At 38.8% G+C, this 14277-nt stretch overlaps 1 protein-coding gene across 1 annotated transcript; it reads left to right on the forward strand.

The window, feature by feature from the left end:
- Window positions 1-13120: 13120 nt before the first annotated feature.
- LOC145131082 (uncharacterized) lies at window positions 13121-14017 on the forward strand. Its single transcript, XM_079065819.1, has 2 exons — window positions 13121-13588; window positions 13691-14017. Exons 1-2 carry the CDS (start codon window positions 13121-13123, stop codon window positions 14015-14017), a joined length of 795 nt encoding a protein of 264 aa, XP_078921945.1.
- Window positions 14018-14277: the final 260 nt, after the last annotated feature.

Here is a 14277-nt window from a genome sequence, read left to right on the forward strand (position 1 = left end):
TAAACTATATTTAGTTAATGATAGTCATACTTGGGAAAATACACACTCTCAAAAGAAACAAACATACAGAACATTTTGATGCCTTGGTAGAAGGCTACTTTTAGTAGAAAATATAGGATTTTCTAGGAGATACAATTACTTACAGCAAACATTTACATTGAACAATTACAAACATTTTATTCAAACTTACAAACATTTTCGTGCAAACAATGTCCCTAATACTTATGAACTCACCAGCTTTAATGCTGATAAACTCTTTCAAAATAACTTGTATTGTCAGGTCATCAGTAGACAGGTACAGTCGACCAGGTTTTGAGAAGAAGGAGCGTGTTCCAGACTCGTCTTTTATTTTGATTACTTGTTTTTGTAATCTTATTACTATGAAAGAACACATTTGTATTAAATTATACTATTAATGCAATGGATGATGTTGTTGCTTGTTTACTACTTTGCATTGTTATGATATTGTACATGACGTCCTCCACCCCCGAACATTTCCGCCATTCTGGTTTTGGGGTGTGACAATTAATTTGCGCTAACTAATTATATACACATGTCGCATGCTTCAAAGAAGGATCCTTCCATTCAATGTCGTCTTCAGCACCACCTGTGCAACGAAGAATTTGTCCCGAGAAGAGGGAAACTGAAGTCGCATTAGGTAATATAATGTGTCATGTTTGCCAATTCTAATTTTTGATTACACAATTCTTATTCGTATCCTTTTGATTGCAATTTCTTATTATTAAAGTTCAATGGCTTATTTTTCCATTTGATTACTCACCTGATAATTGAATTAATCAATGTTTTTCAGCTTTAATTACAACCTATATGTACTCTTCTATGTGATTGACAATTTCTTGAATAACAACAAATTAACAGACGATTTGAATGGTGAAAAATCAACAAATGAAACTTTGAAGGGCAACAAATCAATGGTCAAAATATGGATAATTTCATTGAACATGTAAAGTTATTTACTCTCAAGACGTCTTTCATGTATTTTAACTAGTTAAAAGCTTAATTGTTATATAAACATGTAATAGTTACACGCAGACACGTATGATGACATCTCTAAATCGATATGGGAGAATAGGGTTGAGTCTCTAATGATCGATTATGTTTCTATGAGTATACCAGCTTCTAAGTGCAAGACAAAATTGAAATCTAGGGGTATTTTTCGACGATCAAAGAACACCAGTAAGAAAATATATTGTTTTGGTGTGACAACCCGAAACTTTTTCCGTTATCCTTACTCAATTTCCGTTAACCAAATTTGGGTTTTTATTTAATTCCGTCAAATTTGATAGTTTGGGAAGGACTTTGCGTTTAAATAAATCAATTCGGATTTATTTCCGTTCGCGTTAGTATTATTTTTGAACTAACGGAATATTCTAAACTTAGTACATCAGAGGAATCGGTGTTAAGATGAATTGGTTGAAGTTCTAGTCATGAAGCAAACCGGAAACCTCCTCAAAAAGGAGTTTTCGGTCAAGATCGTTGGGTTTTCGGTCAAGGGACCGAAAACTCCCCTATACATATATATATTTCATGATTATTTTGATCATTCTTTCCCTTTACAAGTCTAGAACTCGAAAACTCTCTCAAGTATCATAAGATTTTCTTGCAAATCCTCAAAAATGTAAGTGTTTCTTTCACCTTAAATTGTTGATAGATATTCTTAACTAGCATCACCCTTCGATTTCATCCATTAACTTCATCTTTTGGGTTTAATCTTCAAGAACACCAAGAACACCAAGAACACACACTAGTGTTTTGGTCCAAAATCAACTCCATTAGCCTCTAAATCGTAAGTGTTACCTTCCTATACTTAATATCTAGTTGAAACTCGTGTTTAAGGCCTTGAAATCATCATTTATCCAAGAACAATAAGTGTTTTCGGTCTAGTGCATCTCCTTAGACCGAAAACCCTCATTAAGGGGTTCTTATAGCCTTAAGCCTTCCTAAGACTAAGCATGAACCCTAGAAAACTGATCCCATTGAGCATAACCCTTGAAAAGCATCATTTTTACAAGATTTGATGAGTTTTCGGTTGAATCTCCTTAGACCGAGAACTCCATGACCGAAAGGTCATTGGACCGAAAACCTCTTAGACCGAAAACCCTTTGGGCCGAAAACCTCAAGAAACATGCTACTTGGACCGAAAACTCCTTTTAGTGGCTATACAACCCTTTTATGCAATCCTAAGTGATTGTAACACTTCCATTTAAGGATTTCTTAGTCCTTAAAGTGTTATTCTTTACCTGATTAGTTGAGTAAACACTAATTGTATTCATATATGTGCCTTTATATGCTAAATAGGATCCGTGTGTGCTCAAGTCTTCACTCGACACTTAGCATCCTTTTTCCGATCTTACATTCGCATCACTCACTTCAGGTGAGTTCATACCCCTACGCTTTTCCAAGTTTTTCATGTTTTCAGGGGGGGAATACAAGCAAAAGTACAAGGAAACTTGTACTCAAGTTATATTATTTTGTATAAAATAATTATATGTTCAGTATGCTTTTAACACAGAAAATCGTTTTACCAAACGATTAATAAATCAATTCGTAGAAACAGTTTTCAAAACTAAAGCAAGGAACTTGTGAATCTTGTCATAAAATAGGATATTTTGCAAAGGATTCATACAAACCATAAACAGGATTTTCTATATTATTACTTGTAAGTTTGTTATTTTAAGTTGGAGACACGTCCTTGGTAACACTCCACCGGATTCGAGAGTGTAGGACTAACCCTTGTAACCAGAATCTCTTGTAGAGAGAGCGTGACTATTGTGTATAGATCTTTACGGGAATGACTATCCCGCACCTAAACTGCTAGCTACAGTTAGGCAGCCATGCATGGGGTGACAAAGTCATAAAAAGATACTGGCCCCCGTTACGTGCCGCATCCAGTTTAATGTATGGTTATAAAACTCGCAACCTAGATAACAGAGATTTACTTTGGTAATAATGAAACAAGTGAACTAACCTCAAAGTAATAACCGATTTGATTACTAGAGGGTATTAATAATACTCTTAGGATCTAGTTCACTACCTATTTTATTAGTTTTATTTATGTAATAAGGCTAATACACCTCACAGAGAACAAACAGGGTTTTCAAGGAAACTACATCTAACGATACAAGTATGGTAGATACGTGTACACCTCATTCCAGATCAGATAACCAACTATCAACTTTTATGGAAAATATAGGATTTTCTGGGATAACTCAACCTTTCATAAACAGGCGGTTTAACATATAACTAATGGATAATCAAACATCTTTCATAAGAAAATATAGGATTTTCTTGGGAAACACTTTTCAAAGGATCAAAGAAACATTTCTTTCACCAGAACTAAACGCTTATGAACTCACCAACTTTATGCTGATATTTTAAAACTGCTTGTATTCTCAGGGCAACAATAGACAGGTACTCTTGCCAACTTTTTGGAGAAGGCAGAGCATTTTGGAGTCACATCTTTACTTTTGATATGAACAAAACTATGTATCAAACAATGTAAACCTTTTTCATGTATGTATTCAATGTCTGGTTGTGTTTACTATGCTTACTATAATACAATTGTTGTGATACTACGCATGACGTCCTCCACCCCGTAACGTTTCCGCCATCGGTTTCGGGGTGTGACAGATTGGTATCAAAGCTATTGTTTATAGTGAACTAAGTATACCGAACCTTACATGGTATACAACTATAAACACAAAGGGGCCGAAGTGCTCTAAACTAAAAGTACTTTTAAAAATATAAGTATTTTTACAAAAAGTATACAAGTATACCTACGTACCAGAAACGATATCATGAGTAGAACAAAACAAAAGTATTTGGGTGTTGGACACTGCGGTTAAACCTAGGCAGTTATGTAATCATGTCTAGGATCAATATAGCCTGATCAACTATATTCATTCGAGACATGACCAACATGTGCTTGGGAGTGACTGTGATGTTGCAACAAGCCTAAAACTTACCCAATATCTATACAACAAAGTATCAAAAGAACAAAACATGCAACTTAAAATACTATAGGAGTATTATAGTCAGAGTCGAATACATTGTAGAAATTCATTCCTAGTGTTGCTACCTATTTATTTCTTAGCGATAACTTACTTACGCTAGTAACTTTTATTTGCTTATCGCTTGGTAGAACACTTTATTATCAGGATGAGATATATTTTGCTTCATATATCTTGGGGACTTACCATCCTCTTCTTCCTGATTGTTTCTAGAACAAGATGCCTCCCCGAAAAAGACCTATCAGAAGAAGCGACGACACTCCACCACCACCACCGCCCCCTCAGTTCGATCCCGTTATGTTCCAAGCAGCTGTTACTGCTGCTGTGGCTGCCGCGATGTCACAGATGAATCCTGGCGGATCTGGTAGACAGGGAGGTGGTACGCATCCCCAAAATCATGAAGGTGGTCAGGGACACCAGAAGGAGTGTTCCTATAAGGACTTCATGAGCGCAGAACCCACATCTTTCGACGGCAAAGGAGGGGTTATTGCCCTGACTCAATGGTTCGAAAAGATCGAGTCCATTTTCGAAATATGTTCCTGTTCTGAGGTCAACAAAGTAAAATTCGCCGCTTGTACCTTCGCCAACAGGGCACTGACCTGGTGGAATGGTCGGGTCAAATCCCTAACCCTACGAGTAGCAAATGCTATGGGTTGGGAAAACTTAAAGGAACTCATGATAACTGAGTACTGCCCACGGGGCGAGATGCAGAAACTAGAGCACGAACTCTGGAACCTAAGGATGAAGGAATCCGACATTGCTGCCTACACTTCTAGGTTTGAAGACCTAACACTTCTTTCCCCGGGAATGGTCACCCCGGAAAGCAAGAAGATAGAGAGATATATTTGGGGACTGACATAACCCACCAAAGGTAATGTCTTGGCTGCAAGGCCAAACAACTTTGACAACGCTAAGTGTCTGGCACAAACTCTCATAGATCACAGAGTTGATCTTGATAAAGTGGCAACCACTCCTGAGCCAGCAAAAGGGAGTGGTGAGAAAAGAAAGTTCTGGAAGTAGCGGAAGGGCCAGTCTTCGCAGGAGCCCTCAAAGAAACAACAAACGGTAGCAGTCCACGCTGCTACTACTCCTGCCGCTGCTCCTGCCACTCAAGCACCTACCAATAAATGTGTTGGTACCCTTACTCGGTGCGAAAAGTGTAACTATCATCAAAATCCCGACCCATGCCGAGAAATGTCATGCAGCAGCTGTGGCAAAAAGGGGCACACAGCTCGAGTTTGCAAAACAGCAGTACCTCCAGCCAATCAGGCATCTGGAGCAGGCATCGGTCAAGCCTGTTATGGTTGTGGAGAAGTCGGACACTATAGGAGGAACTGCTCCAAGGCAACAACAGCAGGTGGCACAGGGAGAGTGCTAACGATGGGTCAAGAAGAGGCAGTTGCAGACCCCACCGTTGTTTCGGGTACGTTCCTCCTCGACAACTCTTATGCATGCATTCTTTTCGATTCTGGTGCGGATAGAAGTTTTGTTAACCATGCATTCAAACATCTTCTCAAACATAAACCTCAACCATTAACTGAAACATTTACCGTCGAGATGGCTAACTGTGAGAAAGAGAGCACTAATGATATATATGTAGGCTGTACTCTTACCCTAAACGACCATTCTTTTCCGATCGACCTTATGCCAGTCTCCATAAAAAGCTTTGATGTTATCATCGGTATGGATTGGTTGAGCCCCAATCATGTTGATATCCTTTGTTACGAAAAAGCTATCCGCCTCAAACTCTCCTCTGATGAAACACTCATGATTTACGGTGATAAACTCAATTCGAACCTCCGTATCATTTCATGCATCCAATCCCAGAAACTCCTGCGAAAGGAGTGTTATGCATTCCTAGCCCACGTCGTTAACGAGAAGCAGGAAGTTAAAGACCTCGAGAGCATCCCCGAAGTCTGCAACTTTCCCGATGTTTTTCCTGAAGATCTCCCAGGAATCCCTCCCGAACGCCAAGTCGAGTTTCGCATCGACTTAATCCCCGGAGCTACCCCCATAGCTAAATCCCCATACCGATTAGCGCCGACAGAAATGCAGGAGTTATCCAGTCAGCTCAATGAGCTGCTCAGCAAAGGGTTCATCAGACCGAGTTCCTCACCCTGGGGAGCCCCGATCTTATTTGTGAAAAAGACGGATGGATCCTTTCGGATGTGCATTGACTACCGAGAGCTGAACAAGCTCACAGTCAAAAACCGTTACCCTCTTCCTCGAATCGACGACCTCTTCGATCAACTTCAAGGAGCTAGTTACTTTTCCAAAATAGATCTAAGATCAGGGTACCATTAGCTGCAAGTCCATGAGAGTGATGTTCCTAAAACAGCATTTCGGACTCGGTATGGTCACTACGAATTTGTAGTAATGCCCTTCGGTCTAACTAACGCACCGGCAATATTCATGGACCTGATGAATTGGGTGTGCCGTTATTTCCTGGACAAGTTCGTAATCGTGTTCATCGACGATATACTTGTCTATTCTAGAAGTGAGGAAGATCATCGACAGCACTTGAGATCGGTGCTGGAAACCCTAAGGACGGAGAAGCTATACGCGAAATTCTGCAAGTGCGAATTCTGGATTCGAAAAGTAACCTTCCTAGGTCACGTGGTAAACGAGGAAGGCATATACGTGGACCCCTCCAAAATCAAAGCGATAGATAACTGGTCAGCACCGAAGACTCCCATAGAAATCCGTCAATTCTTGGGCCTTGCTGGCTACTATCACAGATTTATCCAAAATTTCTCCAGAATTGCCAAACCCTTAATCACTATGACTCAGAAAGGCGTACCCTTTTGTTGGAGTGAAAAGGAAGACACTGCGTTCCAAACATTGAAGCAGGCCCTGTACAGCGCGCCTATCTTGTCTCTACCCGAAGGGACGGAGGACTTCGTTGTCTACTGTGATGCATCTAATCAGGGCCTAGGCTGTGTGCTCATGCAACAGGGAAAAGTCATTGCTTATGCCTCAAGACAGCTGAAAGCACACGAAGTCAACTACACAACGCACGACTTAGAATTAGGAGCAGTGGTCTTCGCATTGAAGATATGGAGACATTATCTCTACGGAACCAAGTGCACTATTTTCACTGACCATAAAAGCCTGCAACATATCTTCGACCAGAAGGAGCTGAACATGAGACAACGGCGATGGGTTGAGCTACTCAGCGATTACGAGTGCGAAATCCACTACCATCCCAACAAGGCCAATGTGGTGGCAGATGCCCTCAGCCGGAAGGAGTACTCAGGTCGTAGAGTGAAGGTGCTGACCATGACTATCCATTCCCATTTATCCGCGCAAATTAAGGAGGCTCAGTTGGAAGCCTTAAGACCAGAGAACATGTCGAGTGAATCCTTGAGAGGAATGGAAAAGAACCTAGAGATCGAAGGAAATGGAGTCTATCATTTCATGGACCGGATCTGGACCGGGAAGTTTGGTGGTTACAGAGAGGTTGTAATGAACGAAGCTCACAAGACTAAATACTCCGTTCACCCAAGTTCGGACAAGATGTACCTCGATCTCAAGAAACTGTATTGGTGGCCGAACATGAAAGCAGAGATCGCTACCTTCGTGGGCAAGTGCCTGACTTGCGCCAAGGTGAAGGTCGAATATCAGAAACCCTCAGGTCTACTCCACCAGCCGGAGATACCTGAGCGGAAGTGGGATAGAATTACTATGGATTTTATCACCAAAGTACCGAAGTCTCCGAGTGGGTACGACGCCATTTGGGTAATTGTCGACCGACTGACTAAATCCGCTCACTTCCTACCAATCAAAGAAACTTTCAAAATGGAGAGACTCACGCGAATCTACATCCAAGAGATAGTCCGACTGCACGGTGTTCCTATGTCCATTATCTCTGATCGAGATAGCAGGTTCACTTCGAGGTTCTGGCAGTCACTATAGAAAGCTCTTGGAACTAAGCTGGATATGAGCACAACTTACCATCATCAGACTGACGGACAGAGTGAGAGAACAATTCAGACATTGGAAGATATGTTGAGAGCCTGCGTCATCGATTTCGGCGCGTCATGGGACACTTATCTTCCTTTGGTTGAATTTTCCTACAACAATAGTTACTATACCAGCATTAAGGCTGCGCCTTTCGAAGCCCTCTATGGTCGCAAGTGCAGATCCCCTCTGTGCTGGGCTGAGGTGGGTGACACGCAGCTAGCCAAAGGGCAAGTCCCTGATAATACTCTCACTAGTCCAGAAATCATCCGCGAAACCACTGAAAAGATCGTACAAATCCGAGAACGACTTAAGGCCTCACGAGATAGACAAAAGAGCTACGCCGATAAACGACGAAAACCCTTGGAGTTCCAGTTTGGAGACCGTGTTCTGTTGAAGGTCTCGCCCTGGAAAGGCATGATACGCTTCGGAAAGCGTGGAAAGCTAAATCCAAGATACATAGGACCCTTCGAGATCCTCGCTAGGATCGGTCCCGTAGCCTACAAACTTCCTTTACCACAAGAACTTAGGAACATTCATCAAGTATTCCACGTTTCAAATATTAAGAAATGCGTATCCGACGAAACCTTTACGATTCCTCTCGACGAGATTGAAATCAACGAGAATCTGAACTTCGTAGAAGAACCAGTCGAAATCATGGATAGAGAGATCAAACGAACGAAACAAAGTCGCATCCCGATAGTGAAGGTTCGCTGGAATGCCAAGCGGGGACCTGAATTCACTTGGGAACGCGAAGATCAAATGAAACAGAAGTATCCGCATCTCTTTTCTAATCCATGATTTGTATTCTATGTTCGAATTTCGGGACGAAATTCCCTCTAACGGGGGGATGATCAAATGACAACCCGAAACTTTTTCCGTTATCCTTACTCAATTTCCGTTAATCAAATTTGGGTTTTTATTTAATTCCGTCAAATTTGATAGTTTGGGAAGGGCTTTTCGTTTAAATAAATCAATTCGGATTTATTTCCGTTCACGTTAGTATTATTTTTGAACTAACGGAATATTCTAAACTTAGTACATCAAAGGAATCGGTGTTAAGATGAATTGGTTGAAGTTCTAGTCATGAAGCAAACCGAAAACGTCCTCAAAAAGGAGTTTTCGGTCAAGATCGTTGGGTTTTCGGTCAAGGGTCCGAAAACTCCCCTATACATATATATTTCATGATTATTTTGATCATTCTTTCCCTTTACAAGTCTAGAACTCGAAAACTCTCTCAAGTATCATAAGACTTTCTTGCAAATCCTCAAAAATGTAAGTGTTTCTTTCACCTTAAATTGTTGATAGATCTTCTTAACTAGCATCACCCTTCGATTTCATCCATTAACTTCATCTTTTGGGTTTAATCTTCAAGAACACCAAGAACACACACTAGTGTTTTGGTCCAAAATCAACTCCATTAGCCTCTAAATCGTAAGTATTACCTTCCTATACTTAATATCTAGTTGAAACTCTTGTTTAAGGCCTTGAAATCATCATTTATCCAAGAACAATAAGTGTTTTCGGTCTAGTGCATCTCCTTAGACCGAAAACCCTCATTAAGGGGTTCTTATAGCCTTAAGCCTTCCTAAGACTAAGCATGAACCCTAGAAACCGATCCCATTGAGCATAACCCTTGAAAAACATCATTTTTACAAGATTTGATGAGTTTTCGGTTGAATCTCCTTAGACCGAGAACTCCATGACCGAAAGGTCATTGGACCGGAAACTCTTTGGACCGAAAACCTCTTAGACCGAAAACCCTTTGGGCCGAAAACCTCAAGAAACATGCTACTTGGACCGAAAACTCCTTTAAGTGGCTATATAACCCTTTTATGCAATCCTAAGTGATTGTAACACTTCCATTTAAGGATTTCTTAGTCCTTAAAGTGTTATTCTTTACCTGATTAGTTGAGTAAACACTAATTGTATTCATATATGCGCCTTTATATGCTAAATAGGATCCGTGTGTGCTCAAGTCTTCACTTGACACTTAGCATCCTTTTTCCGATCTTACATTCGCATCACTCACTTCAGGTGAGTTCATACCCCTACGCTTTTCCGAGTTTTTCATGTTTTCAGGGGGGGAATACAAGCAAAAGTACAAGGAAACTTGTGCTCAATTTATATTATTTTGTATAAAATAATTATATGTTCAGTATGCTTTTAACACAGAAAACCGTTTTACCAAACGATTAAGAAATCAATTCGTAGAAACAGTTTTCAAAACTAAAGCAAGGAACTTGTGAATCTTGTCATAAAATGGGATATTTTGCAAAGGATTCATACAAACCATAAACAGGATTTTCTATATTATTACTTGTAAGTTTGTTATTTTAAGTTGGAGACACGTCCTTGGTAACACTCCACCGGATTCGAGAGTGTAGGACTAACCCTTGTAACCAGAATCTATTGTAGGGAGAGCGTGACTATTGTGTATAGATCTATACGGGACTGACTATCCCGCACCTAAACTGCTAGCTATAGTTAGACATCCATGCCTGGGGTGACAAAGTCATAAAAAGATACTGGCCCCCGTTACGTGCCACATCCAGTTTAATGTATGGTTATAAAACTCGCAACCTAGATAACAGAGATTTACTTTGGTAATAATGAAACAAGTGAACTAACCTCAAAGTAATAACCGATTTGATTACTAGAGGGTATTAATAATACTCTTAAGATCTAGTTCACTACCTATTTTATTAGTTTTATTTATGTAATAAGGCTAATACACCTCACAGAGAACAAACAGGGTTTTCAAGGAAACTACATCTAACGATACAAGTATGGTAGATACTTGTACACCTCATTCCAGATCAGATAACCAACTATCAACTTTTATGGAAAATATAGGATTTTCTGGGATAACTCAACCTTTCATAAACAGGCGGTTTAACATATAACTAATGGATAATCAAACATCTTTCATAAGAAAATATAGGATTTTCTTGGGAAACACTTTTCAAAGGATCAAAGAAACATTTCTTTCACCAAAACTAAACGCTTATGAACTCACCAGCTTTATGCTGATATTTTAAAACTGCTTGTATTCTCAGGGCAACAATAGACAGGTACTCTTGCCAACTTTTGGAGAAGACGGAGCATTTTGGAGTCACATCTTTACTTTTGATATGAACAAAACTATGTATCAAACAATGTAAACCTTTTTCATGTATGTATTCAATGTCTGGTTGTGTTTACTATGCTTACTATGATACAATTGTTGTGATACCACGCATGACGTCCTCCGCCCCGTAACGTTTCGGCCATCGGTTTCGGGGTGTGAGATTTGGCTCTCATAAATACATCTACTAGAGACATGGCCATACAACTTTGCTCAACTAAATGATAAAGTCATAAAGCATTATTCATCAAAGAACAATCCATATTTTTCAAGTTGTTATGTTGGCAAGTTTACATCAGACCGATATCCAGCTAGATTCTGAGGAGAAGTTCATATTTATGCTTACCATGTATGAAAATGAGAAAGAAGTAACCATTTATGTCAAAATAGAAAATAACCTCGAGTCAAATAACCTTAATGTTAGTAATCAGTAATGTGTTAACAGAGATGAATTACAGTATGTAGATGATTCACTCTATTGTCCCATTAGAGCAAGTTATTATAGTCGTCTTAGTTCTAATAATGAATATGAGGCGATGACAGATGATGATGAGGCTCACTCATTTACAAAGAACAGTTTAAGCATGAAGGTGGGCTAAAAATATGAAAATGTGATTAGTTTTAAGAGAGCTTTGAACCATTATGCAATCACGGATGAGTTCGAGTACTTCATCTGGAAAAGTAACACGACACAATTCACAACAAGGTGTGCAAAAAAATAGATTGTGAGTGGAGAATTCATGCTTATATCATGGAAGATGGAATTACATCTTTAGTAATTATATAGCCTAACATATGTATAACATGATTTCCATTAGCAATATATTTATGTTTATGTCATTATTTTAAAGGTTAAGAAAATGGTGGAAGGACATACGTGCACTCGAAGTAACAAGGGTGGTAATAAGCGTGTTACTCAAGGATGGATTAAAAATATAGTTATTGACAAATTGATATCTGATGGGGATGTCTCTCATATGTAGTGTTGCAAAACTCGACCTACTCGGCCTAGTCGGCTGAGTACTCGGCCGAGTACTCAGAATCGGCCCTCCGTCGAGGCTTGTTATGTGACCTCGGCCAAAAAATTGGATTAAGTCAAACTTAGTAAAAAATTGGTCAACCTCAGTCAACGTCTCTCTAACTTGGGGCTACTCGGTCTTACTCTAGCTTACTCGGTCAACAAAGTCAAACTCGGCCAACTCGGTCAAACTCGGTCAAGGGGTCAAAATTTTCATAAAAAGCGAAAGAAAATTGAAGTTCAAGATTAATATGTATAATACACTTAATGATTTATTAATTAACACACACATGTGATTATTACTAAATATATATCTTAAATTTTCAGTAATTGGTCACGAAGTGAGACAATTGTGTGTATTTCAGTTTTTATGTATTCACATATATCTAATTTTGTTATATATTTGAATCAAGTTATGATTTTGACATATATAATTTTTCTAAAAATATTTGTACATGAACTTCCAAATCCGAGTACTCCCCGAGTGCTCGCTACTCGGCAGTCGGCCAAGCAAGTACCGTAGCGAGTTCTACAACCTTGCTCCTATGAATCTTAGAAAGTGGATTACGAAAACTTAAAATGCTAAATTACCATATGTAAAAGTATTTAGATGGAAAGAGCAAGCTTATAATGATATGTATGCTAAGTGGGAAGAATGATTCATGAAGTTGGATGAATTTAGAGAAGACCTACTAAATAGGAACCAAGGAAGCATTATGGAAATTTACATTGATATTATTGGTGACAAGAAATGATTCAAAAGGTTTTTTTATTGGTCTTGCAACTTGTTCTAATTCATTCAGGATGGTTTTCCTCCTTGTATTGCTCTTGATGCTTTCCATTTAAAAGGAAATTTCACTCGCGTATTGGTTGCTTGCAACGGATATTAATGGCAACAATTCCATCTTTCCAATAGCTTATTTTGTGCTTGAATAATAGAATACACAATCATGGATTTCAGATGGTTTTATTAACTCATCAGGCATGAAAAAAGGGTTAGAAGTAGCTATGATGCATGTTTATCCTAACATTCAGCATAGAGAATGTATAAGACACTTATATAGCAATTTCAAAAAACAATTTCGTGGTGAATTCTTCAACAACAAACTTTGGGGTGCAGCAAGAACCTATCGTCCTACCATGCATTACATATTGTTGAAAGATATTGCCGATGTAAGTCAAGATACCATTACATATCTAAATAACAAACACAAAAAGATATGGAGTAGAAGCAAGTTTGGCACAACTTCCAATTGTGACTACATTACTAATAATATTTTAGAATCATTTAATTCTTGGATTGGTGCAACAAATTATCAACCTGTGCTTGATCCACTTGATGTAATTAGAGAAAAGCTTATGAAACGGTTTGACAAGAATAGGATGTTAGTGAAAACATGGAATGACGTATTGGTTCCAAGTGCTAAGAGTCGTCTCAACGACATCTCTAAGGTAAGTATGTTAAATTATAGTTCAATTACATATTCATATTTATTTGAAACTTGGACGATACATATAGATCTCAAAAATATCTTTTTTTGATCTTTCATGTAGAACTTGGGTGAATATAAAGTATGTAGAAGAGGTGAAAATCAAGTTGAGGTGAAGTTCAAGGGAGCACACTGGGAAGTCAACCTAGACAAAAGAAAATGGGGTTGTCAAGTGTGCGAAGTTACGGGCCTTCCATATGTACATGGAATGGCTTTTATTGATTTTACAAGGGATGCTAATTGGGACCAATATGTTGAGAAATATTTTAGTATAGAGAAATTTAAAGAATCATATGCTTTCAAAATTTCTTGGATGGCCGAAACGGATCAATGGATTAAAAAAGATGGGAAGAAAATTTACCCACCTCTCACGAAAAGACCGCCTGGATGACCCAAAAAAATAGAATTAAACCCTCGGACGAGCCTAAAAGAAGGCACAATTGTCCGCGATGTGGTGAGTATGGACACCATGAAAAGACTAGCAAAAATACAGCATCTCAAAGTATCAATATAAGTGAAACATGCACGTCTACATGGTTGCTCAAAATCACATTTATTTTGTCTTATTTCACAAACAAATATCAATACTTGTACAATGCTAATAATGTTTTTATTTATTTTTGGAGACGTGGAAAGAAAACAATATTTGGG

This window comes from Lactuca virosa, chromosome 8, assembly GCF_052849685.1.
Source record: "Lactuca virosa cultivar CGN04683 chromosome 8, Lactuca_virosa_CGN04683_v6, whole genome shotgun sequence".
Lineage (NCBI taxonomy): Eukaryota > Viridiplantae > Streptophyta > Magnoliopsida > Asterales > Asteraceae > Lactuca > Lactuca virosa.

Bases quoted from the DNA above. Each gene is read 5' to 3' on its own strand.
- LOC145131082 (XM_079065819.1), top strand. From the start codon at position 13,121: ATGAAAAAAGGGTTAGAAGTAGCTATGATGCATGTTTATCCTAACATT. The intron at 13,589-13,690 runs GTAAGTATGTTA...TCTTTCATGTAG, and splicing joins GTCTCAACGACATCTCTAAG to AACTTGGGTGAATATAAAGT.